Consider the following 19,079-nt stretch of genomic DNA (forward strand, 5'->3'; position numbering starts at 1 on the left):
GATGACGATAGTGATGCCTCATCATAGATTCATATGACATAGGTCTCTCTTTTTTTTTGTATCAGATATACTAGACTGTAATTGTATCGCATATTTTGCGTAGCCTATGCGAGCGCAATGGTCACCCTCATGTATTCATCTTATTCTATAATGAAATGGCTATTTCCACTTTAAACATGTATTCTATGATCTATCATTTAATGATTTATGGTTTTTGTTATTTAAAAAGTCATATTAATTTTTTTTCGTACTAATATCATACCATACCTTATAAAATCATAAGGTACCAATTAGTATTGTATTTTATCATACCATACCGTATCGTACCTTTCGTACCTGACAACTATGTATTTAGTTTCTTGCACCTACCTATAGTTCGTATAGTTATAGCACCAATCCATTGGTATAGTCAGTTATGCATTATTTGACTTAGTAGGCTACTCCTTTATATTGTATCTTATCTATACTTTGTGTACATTGTATTGTGTGTGAAAGAAGAAAAAGAAACCACCAAGAAAATGTTTTGGCCTCCATCTCCCTCCTCATGTTCTTGAGTGAGCTTCCTTTTGTATATATAGTGTGTGTTTGGCACAACAGCTCAAGCAAGTCCCTCTACCACGCAATTCGTGACAAGAATGACCCCCTCTCCATTAAATAAGTGCTCTCAATATACAACAATACCTGCATCACAACATACCAATGGGAGCAAATAGGCATCTATATTAAAACATTGAGGATGGCTTCTCATGCAAAAAAGTCCAGTCTAGTATGGATGGCTACTCACGCAAAAATGACCAGTTTGGTATGGATGAGTCAAGTTAGGGAGCCAACCAAATTACAATAGAGGGGTGTTACCACATACTTCAAATCACCTCCTAAGATAAGGTCTATAGGACATGAGATGGGCTTGCAAGCAACAATGTTAAAGGCTGCAAGCATCTTGGCGATGTGACACTCTTGTGAAATGAAAATTCCCTGACCAAGAAGAACTATAGAAGCTCAAGATCCATCATGTCAAAATCCTAGCTCAATATCTCCCACATACAAGCAACCTGCTTTGTATGGCTACTTGAAAGAATCAAATCATCAACATATAAAATATTGAGCACACACAAATCACCCACCATCAAAAGTAAAGGTGATTGTAATCTGATTTGCTGAAAACATTCTGAAGGAAGAACTTAGAAGCACAATAACAGGGGACACCCATCCCAGGCCCCCGGAACACCGTCCCAAGACAAGACGCCTGTACGGGACGTGGAGGTGGAACAAGGGACGTCTCCATTCAGAAGCGTCACAAGGGGACGGCCGTCCCCCCGTCCCGAGGACGTGTTGCCTGTCGGGGACTGTCGGGAAGCGGACAGTCATCGTCCCCCGCTTTTGGGCTGTCTTGCCTCCCGCGCAACTCCCACCAGGCTGCCCTGCACATCTTGCTTGATCGCGGCTCCTCTAACACCTGCTCCAGCTACCAACTCCCACTCCCCCCGCAGCCGTTTTGCGCTTATTTCATGTGAACGAACCTTACGCTCACTGGAAACTCCATCCAACGTTATAGCCCTGTTCGTCCCTTTGAACTGCCTATTTTTCCCTTTTACCAACCCTTGTTCCGACAGATGATTCTCAAGTTATTAATTTTTGAAGCAATTCCTGTAAATGGGACATTTTTCCATATGAACATATCTTTATTTCTTCAAAACCCTGATCTGATGAGTCAAGCCTGTCCTACCTCTTTCCCTTGATATTTTTTCTTTTTACTTTGTGTCATTTTGATGCGCGGTTTCTCCATGATTAATTTTGCAGGTTTTTGAGTCTTTTTCGTACTTCTTCTTCTTCTTCTTCTTCTTCTTCTTCATTATCATCATCATCATCTTTCCTTTCTTTTTGCTCCTTGTAGCTTGGGCTCCTAGCCTCCCTATATCGGGCACCTGGGTCCCACAATGAGCAACTTAGCAACCAGTATGGCTTCTTAACGACCGGCTCGTTGGATCGGAGGGGGAGGCAAACGCACCGACACATGGTCGTGGTGGGATGAGGTAAATGTTGAATGCCCATCAAGTGGAGGCGGATCACGCCCTTGGTCATGCAAGCTCTGTCCATATCCACGTACGAGTGGCGCAAATAAAATAAGGGCCAATTTATTGCATGAGCCAAGATTGGAAGTGCAATTTTGTCCCAATGTCACTCCAGAGAAGAGAAGGGAGCTTCTAGATCGTGTGGCTCTACAAGAGGCTCTATTTGCATCGAGGCGTGCACGAGTGACGGTCGATTCAGCTACACTTGCGGCAGTGGCAACGGCAACGGCAACGGCTAATAGGCCTAGAGCTTCATCTACAGTAGCGAGTGTGGCATCCACACCACATGGAGTCGTTGGATTGAGTCCATATTCACCATTAGTGCCTTCGTCCTTGACCATTAGACGCCAAACTACTCTCGAGGAAAGTTGAGACCCAATCAGAAAAGAGGAGATTGATTCAGCAGTGGCTCGTTTCTTCTACCACGACCATATTGCATTTCATACAGCAAGGTTTTGAGTCGTGACAAATTGATATGCTCGAATCTTTACTATTTATATTTTTTTTCCCTTAAATAATATAATTTTTAAATTTATAACTTGGTTATAACTTATATAATAATTACTTATAACTTATTCTAAAATCATGTCATCATGATAATTATTGTGTTTATTATTTTATGTCCCTAGGTCGGAGTACTTTAGAGCCATGTTGAAGAAGGTTGGAGAGTATGGACCTAACTATGTGCCTTCCTCTTCTTAGACTTTACACACTACTTTGCTCGATAAGAAAAAGCGTGTTGTGGAGCAAGCTGCAACAAACATAAAGAGAGATTGGGAGAAAAATGGCGTCACACTTATTGCTGATGGATGGAGTGACACGAGAAAGATATCTATCCATGGCATTGTAGCTTATTCTTGAGGGGAGATGTATTTTATGTCATCCCATGATGCTTGAGGGATTGGGAAGTCCGCAGATCAGCTTGCAACAGAGTGGATCTTTGCCATTGAGATTGTTGGGCCACATTTGGTGGTTGGTTTTGTGGCTGATGGTTAGTCCACAAATAGGGCAACAGGTGCCATTGTTAAGGGAGTGTATAAGCATATCACATTTTCTTATTGCATGGCGCATTGCTTGAATAACCTTTTGAAGGATATTGGTGAGCTATCATGGGTCCATCTTGTGATACACGTAACACGATGCAAATCAAATGGTTACTTTTATTTTAAATCACCAATACCTTCACAATGAGTTTACAAAAAGGTCAAAAAAAATGTTGAAGTATTCAGACACACGGTTTGCCTACAACTTTTTGATGTTGGGACACCTCAGAGAATCTATTGTACAATTGTTGAGACTCGTTGATGGTATGCAGTCATGTATTGACAAAGTGTACGAGGCAATGGATAGGATGATTGAAAAGTTAAAAGACTTAGTGCCTGATGCTGAGCAATATGAGGAGATACATGATTTGTGTATTGAGAGGTGGAATGCCTATAGCTCACCTCTGCATTCAGTTGCATTTGTTTTGAAACCTGAGTTTCAAGGTAAGGATCAAGAAAATGATGCTGATGTCAATCTCCATTGGAGGCAAATTCTTGAGTGCATGGTGCATGATGTTGACACTAGGCGCAAAATTAGAGATCAACTTGCTCTCTATAGGAGAGTAAAAAACTCTTATGGCTGTGAGGATGCTCTATATAACCAATGCAAGATTGGGGCACCTTTGTGGTGGGAGAATTTTGGATCAGATGGGCTAGAGTTGCAGAAGTTGGTTGTTTATATCTTAAGTCAAGCATTGAGCTCCTCTTGCTTTGAGCAATTATGGAGCACCTACAGTCATATTGCTTCAAAGAAGAGGAATCGCCTTGGAGTAGAAAAAGCAAATGATTTGGTCTTTGTTAGTGCCAACTTGAGAATGCTTTATAGAAGTGTTACATCACAGGCCGATCCATTTACCTAGTGGGAGATGGAGCACGAGGAGGAGCATACTCGTTTTATGGAGTCTATGCATGGCACCCATGATCATGAGGCTAGCACTTCAAGAGCTGCAGATGCGCATTTTGTAGGAGATGATGATGATTCCCTCTAGATTTGACCTTATTCCTTGCTAGAGCTCATTTTGTATGTTGATTCTAGGTTTATGGCTGGTTATAGCTTGGTATCCAGGTTTATGGCTGGCTATAGCTTAGTATCCAGCTGCCAACTGCCTATATGATGTCATGACCTATTGCCACATGGCACAGCTTGTAGATGCTCATTTTGTTGCAGATGATGATAATTATTAATTTCCTTTAGATTTGGACTAATTCAATGCTAAAGTTCATTTTGTATATTGCTTTATGGCTGATTACAGCCTAGCAGCGAGTTGGCTACTGTCTACGCCCTAGGGCTTACATGATGTAATGAATGATAAAGCTACTTTAGTCTTTCGTCTTTTACTACTCAATGTTGACTCTTTTTCTCCTTGAACATTTATTTTTAGTTCCTATCTTTGAAGTTTGAAGTTTGAACTCTTAAGCTTTCATGTCACATTAACAATGACAAGTCACAGTGGAGTTTGGACGCATGCTCTTTTGTAATACATTGATTGTTAAAGTCTATCCATACAGTTTGTATTTGTCATTTGCTCATCTTATGTTCGTTATGCAATATGCTGATAAAATTCAATGAAAAATGATGTTTTTATAGCTCAAATTGTGCTTGTTTATATATTTCATTGCAGTAGAGTCCAATGTGATGAGCTGAAAACTGTTTTATATGTGAAAATGCATTTTTTTAATATGTCGTTCCCCCCCCCGGGTCCCCGTTCCCTAGTTTTGGCGACCCTCGTCTTAGACCCCATCCCCGTTCCCGTCCCCCGTCCCTTGTTTCTATGCTTAGAAGCAACCAACCCGCTACCATTGGGTGTCTACTTTAGGCCATAGAGCGCCTTGCGCAAACAATAGAAACAATCTTCTTTGTTGGGTACACTAAAACCCGAAGGCTGATCAACATCAATCTTTTCATGCAAGATGGCATTGAGAAAGGCTAAGTTGTTATCCATTTGATAAATTGGCCAATGATGGTACACTGCAAGAGTGAGGGCCATTCCAATCATAGACATGTTTCCAGGTTGCAAATGGCCAAGCCAATTTAATTATAGAAAGAAAGAAAGAAAGAAAGATATATTAACGTCTACATAAGGCCAATGTGGCCTATGAGACAAAATCCAAATTCCAGAGTACATCCATGTCTAATATCATCTCATCAGTAAGGTAAAGATAACATTATAAATAGGTGGGTGGCCTATGAAACAATACTGAAAATAACTATATGATGGGACTATACTAGGGTTGAAACATGTGTAGTGTTGTTCCATCGATAGAAAAGAAAAGGAAAGGAAAGGAGAACCAGATCTGATAGAACCGTGTACAAAAGTGTGCTGGGGATTATGGGCTGTAGTTGATCTCAAGACCTGCACATGATCTCAGCTATGACGCAGTCCCTAGCTGCTTCACCGATATGCCTGGTGGTGAGTCTGCGGTGTCTCATGATAATGGCTCTAATCCGACTGTGGTGTGGCCTCCTCGGACGTGGTCCTAGTAGACGAGGTCATCGTGCTCGACGAAGGGAAGTGGCTCTATCCAATGTGACACCACAGTGTGGCCTATAAGGTGTCTGGCGGGGTGGCTCTTTCTCTGCTAGGTTGGTAGTGTCAGTAGGATCGGCTCTATAGAAGAAGTATGTCACTGCTCTCTGTGTGTGTCCCTCTGGGTGAGCTGGCCTCCCGTCTCGTAGTAGTGCAGTTTGGCACCTCTCGAGCTCCAGAAGAAAAAGACCTAGGCATCTCTGGTCCTCGTACTCCATGACAAGACGAAGGGGTCCAAATCCATCACGGAAGAGGCAGTGGTACCGTCCTCGTATGTCATGGTATATTGTGCATCTGCATATATAGTGCTCCTCCATCTCAGGCTCTCGACCACAAAGCTGGCAAGTCCTATCCTCTGCTAGGGTATTTGTCCATCTGCATGTCTCCATCTGAAGCCTATGTGAGGAGGTGCTGTCAAAAGATGGCGTACCAACGAGACAGTAGGGTTTGCGGAGAGGAACACGGAGTGAACTCGGCAAACATGGAGAAGAGAAGAGAAGAGAGAAGAAACTCTGATGAATGGAATGATGAAGTTCCAAATCATGGAGTGAATGTGATACAAGGGAAAAAGGGTGTCATAGCACAAGGAAGATGATGAAGACAGCCACGAACCGCAATGTCCTCCTGAAGGGATGTGAGGGTAGTGGAGAGGCTAGAGAGAAGAGGTGACGGACTGAATGAATTAGCCGTAAGGAATGAATGAGAGAGTGGCCTATAAATAGGCACAGTTAGTCTAGGATGGCGCCCCTTTTTGGGGCTGCAACCCTAAATGCTAAAAGCAGAAACGCAAAAACGCAAACTGCGGATGAAGGGTGAAGGGTTTCTCAACACCCCCTCTCACGCCCAAAAAGGGGAACAAGAGAAGAGTGAGGTGGAGATGCAATGCTACATGCTGAAGAATGCTCATGCAACAGGTGCCACTTGGACAGTGTCCCTCATGGGGAAATTGTTCACTTACCCAAGTGCCCTAGTACAAAGATGATGAAAACATGCAATGCATAGGAGGAATGTCAGACTTTGTGCGGTGCCGAGAACCATAAGGATATGCCTATACTCGATGTTGGGAGGTGGCTCCATGATGACTAAGTGACCAAGACAAGAAGATGTAGAGGATCCCTAAGATCCAAGATTTCCACCGGAAAGGGAACTTGCAGTAAAGACCAGTAGACAGAGTGAACTAAAGAACCTGAAACACAACCTCGGGAGAGAAGCCACTAGCTCCGTGCATCTATGCTGGAAGGAATACGAAGGCCTCGTCACCAAGTCGCGGCTGAACCTCCGAGGTCCCAATCTAGGTGGTACCTGAAGATCCTAGGTATCAGTAGAAGAGATGACTGGTCGAAGACAGCCACCCCAAGAAAGTAGAGGATGGGTGAAGAACTTCATGTGGAGTAGGTTCCCCCTCTGAGGTGGGAGGTGGAGGGGCCCCCGTTGAAGTCAAAGAAGTAGATGCCCCCTCTGAGGGCAAAGAAATAACATCCCCCTCTGAATCCCCCTCTGAAGTAGATAAGGAATCCAAAAACTCATGGATCACGGACTCCGAAATGTCTGATGACGAAGGAAGTACCACTAGTCGTGCTAAAGAAGGTATCTGGGGTGCCAAAGCGCTCCCAGAGATAGCCTCTCGAACCTGAGTAGTCGAGGGTGGGGAAGGGTAGGGCTCAGAATGAGCAAGAGGTGGGCAACAGTTGTTGTCTCTTAGTGGAGCAAACTGGGTAGCCGAAGAAGAGGAAGGAGTCGAGTAGCCATTGTCTCTCGAAGGAGCAGACTGACAAGGAGACAGTATCAAACAATCACTGTCTCTCGATGGAGCGGACTGCAGATCCGTAGGTCGTGGAAGCCACTGTACCTGCAAATAAGTGGGAGAAGACTGCCATTGGCATTGCGACGATCTCCAAGAGGTTGTAGCACCAATCGATCCTCCATGTGCTCGAAAGGACTTAGTGTGCATCGGATGCGTCTTATTGCCTTGAGCATAGTACTCTGATAGCCAATGTAGAACAATCTCTGTGGCCCAAAAAGGAGAGGTGGCACAAGGAGTGCCTGGTGGAAGACGCATGTACTCCGGAGGGGTGGGGAGCAAAGGTCGATGTCGACAGTCTTCAGTGGGATGACCGTTTGTGCCGCAGTAGGAACACCTAGTAGACTGGCAATCTGGCGGTGGAGACGCCATGGTACTGGTGTGGCAAACTAAAGAAGAGGTCAGCCACAAACCACAAGCCTCAATGTCACCTCAAGGGGTGTGAGGGCAATGTGAAGCACAAACCGCAATGTCCGCCTCAAGGGGTGGGAGGGTAGTGGAAGGAGAATGTGACCAGCAGTAAGAGGTTGCAACCAGTAGAAAAACACAGGTGAGAAGAGAGAAAGACTAAAAACGCAAGCAAGACAGCCTGTAGGAGAGAGAAAAACTAAAAACGTAGACAATAGGAGAGAGAACGACTAAAAACGCAAAAAAAAGCAACAATAGCCAATATGCTGAAATCAACTCCGAACAATGTGTGATAGGCTGGAAACAGGCACTAGACTGTTGTAGACAACAATGGCCAGCTTGGACTGCGATGTCCTCACGTTTGGGGTGTGGGTAGCAAGCTGAAATACCTGAAATCTGCAAAAACGAGATTGTTTTCTAAATGGAGAGTGATCAACAACAATCATTCTGTTGTAAACAGCTACAAACTACAGGTGGAACAGGCGCCAAACTGTAGATAAGAGCAAGGGACAGCTGAGACTGCAATATCCTCCGCGAAAGGGGTGTGGGCAGCAAGCTAAAAACACCTGAAATCTGTGAAAACGAGATTTTGATGCAGCGGAAGAAGAAGAGAAGCAGCGGAATCCGAACCCACCACCGGTCTTTGCCTTCACTGGAGTGGAGGATCTTTGCCGCTGTTTGAGCAGATCCAGCTCTGATACCATGTCAAAAGATGACATACCAGCGAGACAATAGGGTTTGCGGGGAGGAACACCGAGTGAACTCGGCAAACATGGAGAAGAGAAGAGAAGAGAGAAGAAACTTTGATGAATGGAATGATGAAGTTCCGAATCATGGAGTGAATGTGATACAAGGGAACAAGGGTGTAGTAGCACAAGGAAGATGATGAAGACAGCCACGAACCACGAACTGCAATGTCCTCCTAAAGGGGTGTGAGGGTAGTGGAGAGGTTGGAGAGAAGAGGTGGTGGACTAAATGAATCAGCCGTAAGGAATGAATGAGAGAGTGGCCTATAAATAGGCACAGTCAGTCTAGGATGGCGCCCCTTTTTGGGGCTGCAGACCCTAAACGCAAAACGCAAAAACGCAAAAACGCAAACTGTGGGTGAAGGGTGAAGGGTTTCTCAACAGGTGCGAATCTGTCCAATAGCAACCCGTACGCTATGGGAGAGATGGGTGTCCATACATGCTGGCCGAATAGTGAAACCATCATTAGAGAGACACAAGAAATGACTCCTCTAGATCTCCATCCTCGATCCTAGAGGGAGTGGTGGATGGATCCATGTCCTTGCTGTTTCAATCCTCAAGATATCAGCTCTGATCACCTAGTTCAACTCTGATCGGCTGAGAGAAAGTATAGGGGAGTCAAGGCTATAATCCAAAGGTGGAAGACAGTCAATATCCAAACCATGTAGGCTCATCCAAATAGTCATCTGTGAAAACCAACAGTTCTTCTCGCCTCCAGCTGCTAGTTGTCTAGATGAGGTTAGTGCCAATCTAGAGTATCTATAATGTGGAAGTTCCCATAGTCTGTGCCAAAAGGTCACTGCCCTAAAGAGTGCCTCCGTAACTATAGGTGTTGCCCCTAGCCCTGCTCTGACAATGAGATGTGGGGTGGAGGGCTTACTCCTAATCATGCGTGCTATCATCATGATCAATGGCCTTTCCACGCTATCCCAACCATCATAACAATCCCTCTCTATTCCAATCTGATCAGCGAGTGGGCTAAGACGCTTGTGGTACAAGCTGCAACCCCATACCTCTGCTCCATATAGCAATGTAGGTGTGACTAGGGTGTCAAACAACCAGAGTTTGATGCGGGGCTCTTGGAACTGTATGTGAGCACATTAACTCTCGAATGCCCCTAGTGCTGCGTATCCATGTGCCGGACGTGCCTCTAATGCCCCTCTCAACGAAAAACGTGGGCCAAAGAAGGTGACTCCCAAATAGACATATTCCCTCACATGCTCCAGTATGTCTCCCCCAAATGTGAACTGGTTCATAGATCTAGTCACCCATGCTGCTGAAGTATTGAAAACCACCGTTTTGGTCTTCCCAAGGTTCATTGTGAGATCTTTATCTCTATAGAAGATGTGCAAAGCATCTAGATGGCACTACAATCCCTTCGGTGAATCTGAAATGAGAACAATATCATCTGCATAAAGTAATATCGGTATCAGCACCCCTACCAGGCTGGCTCCAGCTCCTCCTCCTCGGTCTATGTAATCAGACACTTCATCTATGTATAGACCAAACAATGTGGGTGAAAGTGGACATCCTTGTTTCACTCCTATGGTACTGTCAATCCTCTCTGATAGCCCCCCAGGTGCTCGTACATAACCTATCACTGCCTCATATAATGCATAGACACCCCATCATATACCCTCTGATACTCCAATGTCCTGCAATCTCTGCATGATACGTGTATGAGGCACTGTATCAAAAGCTTTGCAGAAGTCTACAAAGCAACAATAGATCCTCTTGTCTCGGATTCGACCCTCCTCAATAATGGCTCCAAGTGTGAGAATATGGTCCAGCGTGGTATATCCTCGTCTGAAACCTGCATGTCCTTGTGCTCTCTTGCCTTGCATTTCAGCCCACTCACTGAGTTCATGCTCCAATATAGATCCATATATCTTGGCCAAAATATGACCGATCATGATAGTCCTATAGTTGCTAGGAATCAGGGAATCGCCACTTTTAAATAGTGGAATTCTAGTATTATCTGACCAACTCATAGGGAAACGTTCACATACTGCTCTATTGAACATATGTGCTAATATGGGTGCTAATATGTCACAAGCATGTGAGAAATGTTCTGCCACTAGTCCATCTTCATCCTGTGCCCTTCTATTTTGTAATCTATAAATTGCATACCTAACCATTTTCCATGTGAAGAATGACCACTGTGTTGGCCTACAAGCTTGTGGGGGCTGCATAGGTGGCTGTCCTGGCAGGTTATACAGCTATCTCCCATAGTCAAGCCACGCATCTGGTGATGTAATCTGTATGGGGGGGCTGTCTTTCATGGAACATCTTCCATGCGCTTTTGCTATCCCACCCCAAAAATAGCTGATATATCTCTGCTTCTGCTTTCGCTAAGTAGTCTCATTTCTTCTTCCGCACAAGGCGTTTGAAGAACACCTTGGCTTGGCGATGTGTCTAAGTGCCTAGCTCCACTTCCCTCTATAGGCGAGCTCGGGTGACACTACATTCATCATCATACCAGCTATTTTGGGGAGCAATAGATCATGTGGGCCTATATCGTGGCAAGGTGTGTGGGAATGCATACATGGCTGATCCATGTATGGCCTCTGCTAAATCCCTTGTACATTCTTCCAACGATCTACTAAAGTCCAATGTATGTAAACTGGTCTACAGAGAACCACTGTAGATGTGTGAGGTGTCTTCTGTAAAGTAGTATTTGGGATGTTTAGGGAGGCATGGTGTTTCATGTTTCATATGTACACAAGAGAGCCTGAGTATCAAAATAGCATGATCTGCTGCTATGCCAATTGGTCTCTTAGATATCTTAAAGTTTTGGATGTCTGGTATCAATGCTGGCGAGCCTATCAAGTAATCCACAGTACTTGCCTCTCCTTTGTGATTCCAACATGTCAAATTGTCAGATCCTGGCCATTGTGGCAGACCATTAAAGATGGCTAGTCTATGTGCACTTCCCAAAGTCAATAGGTGTGTTCCATAGGTACTCACTTCTTTATCCTAGGCTCTCCTGCGTAGGCCTATTTCATCTATGTCGATCTCTTTGAACATAGCATTATCATGCATATAAAAGTCACTCTGCTTATCTCCGGTGAGTGCATTGAAATCTCCTACTAATAATATGTCCCCAATGCTAGCATATCTCATGATATCCTCATAAAGTACATCAAAGGGAGATCCATCTCGTGTGGCATAGGTAGAATTTGCAGGAGGAAAGTAGCATATTGCGATGAAAATATCCTGTGGTCTTCCTGCATGTATCTTAATCCATAAATATCGTGCATCATCATCTCTTTTCATTACTTGCACTATCTCTTTGAGGTCTTCCCAGTATAGTATAGCCACACCTCCAGAACCCCTAGTGCTTCCTGGTTTTCTAGCTGTTGGACAAAATGCACTTTCCCACCTATATCCCCGCACGTCTGGTTGTCAGCTGCCTTTACATTGGTGTGTTTCTATGTACATTGCTATATCTATGTTTCGGAAGCTATCTTCAAAGTAACCAGCATCCAAGCATAGGGCTCCATTACAATTCCATATTGACATCCAAAGTGTCTCATAGACCTCGTACCATCATGAAGTCCTTTTTATCAATGATGATGACTCGTCCATCCCTATAAACAGCCCACTTTCCCTCTTAGCGAGCCTCCAAAACCTTGGGCATGTGTTCTCTGCGATGCATATTTGTGTTGGGGTAAGGTCCTCATCTAAATAAATCTTCTCACCCTTGAGGGCTCTCCTCTTGGAGAGGGAGGCCTTTTTTTTCTCTATGTCTCCAAAGCCAAGAATTAGAGCCTTGGACTTAAGAGTCCTCTCTCCCCACTCTCCAAGCATTGACGATAGATACGTCAGAAGTCCCAATTTTGTCAGCAAGTGTCTTAGCATCTTCCTGTGGGCTGCTCTTCTCCTCCCATCCTACTACCCGTACATGTAAAACCCTAGCCCGTCTCCTAGCCTCTTCCTCCAAGGTAGCATTCATTACTTCAGTTTTGTTCACTGATGTTCCCTTATTCTTTTTTACTACCTCAATCCATGGGCTGGCTTCTTCTATCTGCTTCTATGTTGTCTTTGCCACTTCTGGCCATGAGTGAACCTCCCTTTCACATGCCTTCAAAGCCTCTTTCTCTTTTTGTAATTCTTCTTGCACATTCATTTCTTTTTTCTTAAATGTATTCAATTCTTCCCTCAGTTCTAAGATTTCAGATTTGTAGGCATCTACAACATTCAGCATTTCAGTTTTCAGCATGTGCATTTCAGACAGCATTTGTGCCTGTAAGTCATTCTTAATCTTTATGTGAATGTCTTGCATTTCTGCCCTCTGATTTACCATCAGTTCGGCTTTGATTTGCTCTCGTATTTCTTTCTCCAATTCTTGTCTCATAATTCGTAGTTCAGAGCGAATCATGAGATGAATTTCTTCGTATTTCTTTTCATTCATGGTGCGTGAGGTCTTTCCATGCCTGTCAGATGCTGGGGAGACGGTCCAATCACGGACCCTATGGCCATACGTGTTATACCGTGTGTTCTTAGAAGGGCTGTTGAACATTGCTTCCATGGACGATTGTGTTAGTTCTTGATCAGATTCGTCTCCCAGATATTCATTTTCCACAGTTTGATGCTTGCATTTGTCTACATTATCCATCTCTCACACATTGTGTGCAAAGCCACTCAACTTGTACTTTGTACTGTCAAATCAGAGCAATTTCTGTGATTCCTGCAAATTTCCAGGGTTTCCCTAACCCCTCACAAAATTTTTGTAAGCCTAGTAATCTTTTACGAGCCCAAATGCCTTCACACTGTTTACAATCACTGCAGAAATACAGATTGTAGCCCCAATTAGTACATTACTGCATACTCCAGGACATGATCAAAATCAAAGTCAACGCATCATTGCCTAGTCCACAAGCCAACACATCAATTCATGTCATTCTGAGTACATTCGTGTCATATCAATCTGATTACGTCTGCAATCTCAATACATTGGCATCTGGGTCTGTGTCAGTACCTTATTGTCAGTGCATTACTGCATACAGTACACCTGCGTCAATGCATTCAATACATCTCTGCAACACTATACTGCGAACGATAGGTCTGCCTCACGCCAAGTACATTCTTGCTCACGACAAGTCTGCCTCACGCCAAAGAGGTCTGACATCACGCCAAGTACGTCACATCAAGTCCTCACGACACGTCTGTCAATAGTCAATACAAGCGTCCTTGACACGCCAAACACGTCCCCGACACGCCAGGCACGTCAGACACGTATGCTAGCATCACGCCTGTCTCGTCCGCATCCATCCTGTCATGCCTGTCACGCCAATCTCATCAGCCTTCGTCACGCTCGTCGTGTCAGCATCCATCCCGTCAGCCTCCGTCACGCCAGTCTTGTCAGCCTCCGTCACGCCAGAGAGAGAGAGAGAGAGAGAGAGAGAGAGAGAGAGAGAGAGGGGCACATTTAATTTTAGGTAGGGCCAAAAGGGCTATAATTTAATTTTCAAATGTATTTAATTCTGAAAATTAGTTTAATGGCTGAATAATGCTGAAAATCGGGTTTAGAAGGCTGCCACTCGGCAAAAATACCCATGCAAACTAAGAAAACGTTATGGGGGCTTGATCTTAGCCATTCAAATCAGTTTTCAGCTAGAGAAAGAGAGAGAGAAGGCTGTTGGTTCATTTTCTGAGTAGAAAACAGTAGATTACAGCAGGTGACAAGCTACAGCCATTTGGAGCCATCAACAAGCAACCCACAGCAAGAGAAGGCCCATCAAGGGCTGGCATCATCAAAATTGGCTAGTGACACCAATTCTGGTGCTTCCCGGCTGTAGGCAACTATTGAGCTAAAAAATGCATTAGCTTTACTTAAACAGCCCCAAAACATGCTTAATTAATAAAGAAACCTTGTTTATTTAAAAGAAACAATTCCTAGAGAGTTTCTGTGTCCCATAAGACAAACCCACTTGAGAGGGCCCAAACTTTCTATAAATATGTATACTGGCCTCCATTCAATCAACAATCTCGATTTTGCAGATTTCAGGTGTTTCAGCTTGCTGCCCACACCCCGTTCACGGAGGACAGAAGCTGTCCATTGCTGTCTACATCAGTTGGAGCCTGATTTCCAGCCCTCTTCACGCAGTTTGGAGCTGATTCCAGCCAGACGACTGCTGTTCCTGCGCAGACCTGCTGCCGTACAGCCTGCCACATCATCACAGCCCTGAGTTTGCTTCTTGCAGGCTGTTGCCCAGCTGTCCTGCCTGTCAACTGGCAGTTTTCTCTCTCCTACTGCCTACATTTATAGTCTTTCTCTCTCCTGTAGGCTGTCCTACCTGCGTTTTTACAAATAGTACACGACATGGATGAAGTGGAGCAGCTGCAATCAATGATGGTTGGACAGCAAATGATGATGGGATGTAGGCTAGAAACATGGCGCCAACAATGGCAGAGGGGGAGGACTGATTGTAACTTGCAAAACAAAGATGAACTGAATGGTAGGCAGCCTATCTATTTCTAGATACAGAAGGATCCTCCCAAATAAGGGTTTGGCTTATGGGGCACAAAAACTCTCTAGAACCACACACCGCTTAAATGAAACTTTTGGTAATTGACATGTTTTGGGGCTGTTTTAAAGAGCTAATCAGTTTGTAATGCAATTATAGATCAATGGCTAGCTCCCAAGCTCGGGAGTGAGCCAATTTGGCTCTATGGCTGGGAGGTAAGTCTCATGTCCAATCCCTTATATTTGTGGACATGGCTTGTGTCGTGTCTCCTCTGCGCAGGTTGGATCCGAGGGGGGCATTTCATTGGTTTCAGAGCATCAACCTACATTTCGGCACAAGATCCGATGATATGACCAAACCACTTTCACTCACAAAACCGTGATAGTTCATGACCAACAAGTACCCCTTTATCTCATCTAGGTGGTATCGGATACTCCTAGCTGTTAGATATACTCAATATCCCACCCTTATAAGATACCACCAATGATCCATGGTGGTCTTCTCCACCATCCCCTGCTCAAAGGACTTTGTTTTACTCCCTCAATAGAGCATTCTCATTCACAAGTGTTGCCACTTGATCAACCAAGATAGCTCAACTATCTTTGAGCTCTAATTGGTGTCATCCACTCAACTCTTGCTCACCTTAGTACCAATCCTCAAGAAACAAAACCCTAAGGCTCCTCTATTGTATTGGCACTGTACATGATTCATCATTTCATTCACTTTCTATATTGCTGAGTTCTATGTCACAATGTTTCCTATACGCACTCTATGTTCCTCCCCACAAACCCTATCATTTCTTTACAACTCAAGATCCCAAGCAATGGCTAGAGCACTGTAATTGTCACACCAAAGAAGTCATGGGTGCTAAGGAAACTCATCTCCACAATATCCTCACCAAATATACTCCTCAATTAAGGAACATGCAACTCCATACTCCCCCTACCCAGAAGAAATAGTAATGATAGGTTGCTTCTTGCGACTCCAGGATATTGCACTAGATCCAAGAGTGAAGGCAAAACCGATTGTGAACTTGCGGGCGTCAACATCACTTTCCCAATTTGAATCTCATCAACCAATAAGAGTGACCCCCTCTCCATAAAGAATTCCACAAGAATAAGTACCCTCCAAATACCATGATACCTATATCACAACCTACCAATGGGAGCAAATAGGCCTCTGCATTAAAAATTTGAGGATGGCTACCCATGAATGTTTGGTCCGATATGGATGAGCCAAATCAAGGAGGCAACCAAATTACAACAGAGGGGTGCTACCACATACTTCAAATCACCTCCTAAGATAACTTAGACTCAAGGTCTGTAGGGCATGAGATGGGCTTGCAAGCAACAATGCTGAAGGTTGCGAGCATCTTGGCGATGTACCACTATTGCGAAATGAAAATTCCTTGAGGGAACTCATAAACCTCAAGACCAAGAAGAATCATAGAAGCTCAAGATCCATCATGTCAAACTCCTAGCTCAATATCTCCCACGTAGGGGCAACCTGCTTTGTATGGCTATCTGAAAGAATCAAATCATCAACATATAAAATATTGAGCGTACACAAGTCATTCTCCATCAAAAGTAAAGGTCGTTGTGACCTGATCTCCTGAAAGCATTCTAAAGGAAGAAACAGCCAAACCTCTAATATTGGGTGCCTGCTTTAGGCCATAGAGCCTTGTGCAAACAATAGAAATGATCTCATCTGTTGGGTACACTAAAACCCAAAGGCTGATCAACATCAATCTTCTCGTGCAAGATGCAATTGAGAAAGGCTAACTTGTTATCCATTTGATAAACTGGCCAATGATGGTGTACTGCAAGAGTGAGGACCATCAAAAAGAATTCACGGATCTTTCTCGTGTGTCTACAACATACCATAGTGAGTAATAAGTACATACTAGAGGTAACATGAACAGCTTTCTCGAACGATTGGTAACAACTCATTTGGTGTTCCCTGCCACATGGCAAAATTCTTCAAAAAGTTTGTGTCCACACAACCATTTTCATAGAAATGGCTGTTACAGCCCTCAGCACTACATGAACCGCACCTGAAAAGCTGACCAGTGTGCTATTCAAATCAGCCAAAACAAAGCTCTTGGCCTGGAATCGTCTAGGACACGTAAACCTGTGAAATTACGTTCTTCTGTAGCACCCGTATCAGTTCTGGAGATTTTTTAACAGGCTTCATCTATGGATGGACTGGAACATAATCTAAGATAAAGCGAAGGCTCGTTTCATGCATGGATAGACTGAAATATAATCAAACATGGAGCGAAGCTTCGTCTATGAACGATCTGAAATATAAATCTAAACGTGAACCGTAAGCTCACAGTTGCTCTCAAGCATTATCAAAATTGCAACTTGTCCAATTTGAGGCTAAAAAGGCCGAAACGCCGAACCTGGACCAGTGAGAGTGGCATAAGAGGGCTTTGCGTACAGGCCGACGATGCGATCCTTGGCAGAGCTGGTGCGGCCTATCAGAAGCACGTCCAAGGCCCAAACTAAGGCGTACATGCTGTGATCGCCATCGTCCACAGCGACCAGGATGGTTCTGTTGATCTTGTCCTCGTCCGCGGAAGCCATGGATCACCTAGCAAGGTCTCTTCCTTCCTCCCTCCCTGCCTTCCCCTTCTCCCCCCCCCCTTTTCTCTCTCTCCCTCTCTCTTTAAGTGCGGAAATTTCTGAATCTGCAAGCCTGCATAATATCAAAAGTTATTGTGAGCCATGGCTGGCCTCGCTCTTCCATACTGTACTTCGCTGATACCGCCATGCCTATGTAAAGCGTGAGTGTGACCTTTTCCATCCGAATTCAGACCACGAGCAAATTGGCAAGTTGATGAGTCCCCATCTCTAATAGAAACCTTACAGCTTTGTCGAAGGTGATGAACCATGGCCCATCATCGTCCTAGAAGCCTTAGAGCAAGCCACTGTTGGAAAAGCCACAAGTAGATGATGAGGCCTTGCAGACTTGTTGAAAAGGAGAGTGCAAAAGTAACTAGTATATATACCTTACCACTTTGTCAACACCAAGCTTCCTTGAAAGAGTTGAGTGATTGATATACCTTCTCAAATATGTATTATTTTAAAGTAAACGTACTTCAAAGTAGCTAATTTTCATCAAATAAAGTTAAAATTATAGACAAGATTTGACAAAACTTGTCCTTAAGTTTTGTACCAAAGGTTCATTTTCTACACACCTCAACCACCTTTAAATGACAAGTTTAATCCCATCAATGAAAGGCTTTCCTATCAACAACTAAGCAAAGAGGGATCATTTGTCAAACACTTTACCTTTACAAAGTCCATCACAACAAGACAAAACTTCAATAACTCATTTTCTTTTCCTTGCTAGCTTAAGCATCATCATTTCCTCTTGAGCTTGCATAGTATCTTCTCCTAAAAGAAATCCTCCTTGACTCCCATTGCCATCCCCTTCCCACAAATCGCCAAATCATTCACTCAAACCATGATGAAGCCATAAGAAGAGCCTTCCACTACTCCCAAACTCCCAAACTTGCAAAGTTTTACATGTTATTGGCCATCTCAAAGCTTCACTCAACAATCCCTCAACCAAGGCTATAATGACTCAACCCTTCAACCCTCCCCACATGTGAAGGGGGGGTTAACTTGTAAGGTTTATAACCTTAAAGAAATTTTTCTTACTAGAAAAAAATGATGTAAACTACTATGCCACTGCCATTGAATTGAACGCCACCTTTCCTCAAGCTCAATGCCACCAAAGACTAATAAACCACATGTGCACATTGAAACGATCACCATCGAACTACTAACGATGAAACCAAAGCTATCATACTACCACACAAACTATCTCAAAGGACAAGTTATGATAGCCATAACTACGCAATGATGAACAAATCGAAGATAACCTTTAGTTAAGGCTTATTGATGCCTCGGTTTAACAACTCCAAATTGATATACCCCATGGGGGAAAGCAAAAAATTAAAAAACCAAAGGCCATATAATAGTATTTCTATTATAGAATAGG

The 19,079-nt window shown here is 43.8% G+C and overlaps 1 protein-coding gene across 2 annotated transcripts in view; it reads right to left on the bottom strand.

Moving 5' to 3' along the window:
- LOC148033512 (universal stress protein PHOS32-like) overlaps positions 1–18,038 on the bottom strand; it is a 55,258-nt gene extending 37,220 nt beyond the window's left edge. Inside the window, exons 1-2 of one of the 2 annotated variants that reach the window (XM_087681456.1) lie at positions 17,868–18,033; positions 17,473–17,768 (exon numbers count right to left, since the gene is read on the bottom strand). In XM_087681456.1, the coding sequence (XP_087537582.1) occupies positions 17,473–17,656 (184 nt within the window). In that variant the 5' untranslated portion in view covers positions 17,657–17,768; positions 17,868–18,033. Of the gene's footprint in view, positions 1–17,472 lie in introns of both variants that reach the window. The other variant, XM_087681457.1, reaches the window with a different exon arrangement.
- Positions 18,039–19,079: the final 1,041 nt, after the last annotated feature.

This window comes from Lygodium microphyllum, chromosome 7 (genome assembly GCF_053477565.2).
Source record: "Lygodium microphyllum isolate KBCC chromosome 7, Lygodium_microphyllum_v1.1.10, whole genome shotgun sequence".
NCBI classification, from domain to species: Eukaryota; Viridiplantae; Streptophyta; class Polypodiopsida; order Schizaeales; family Lygodiaceae; genus Lygodium; species Lygodium microphyllum.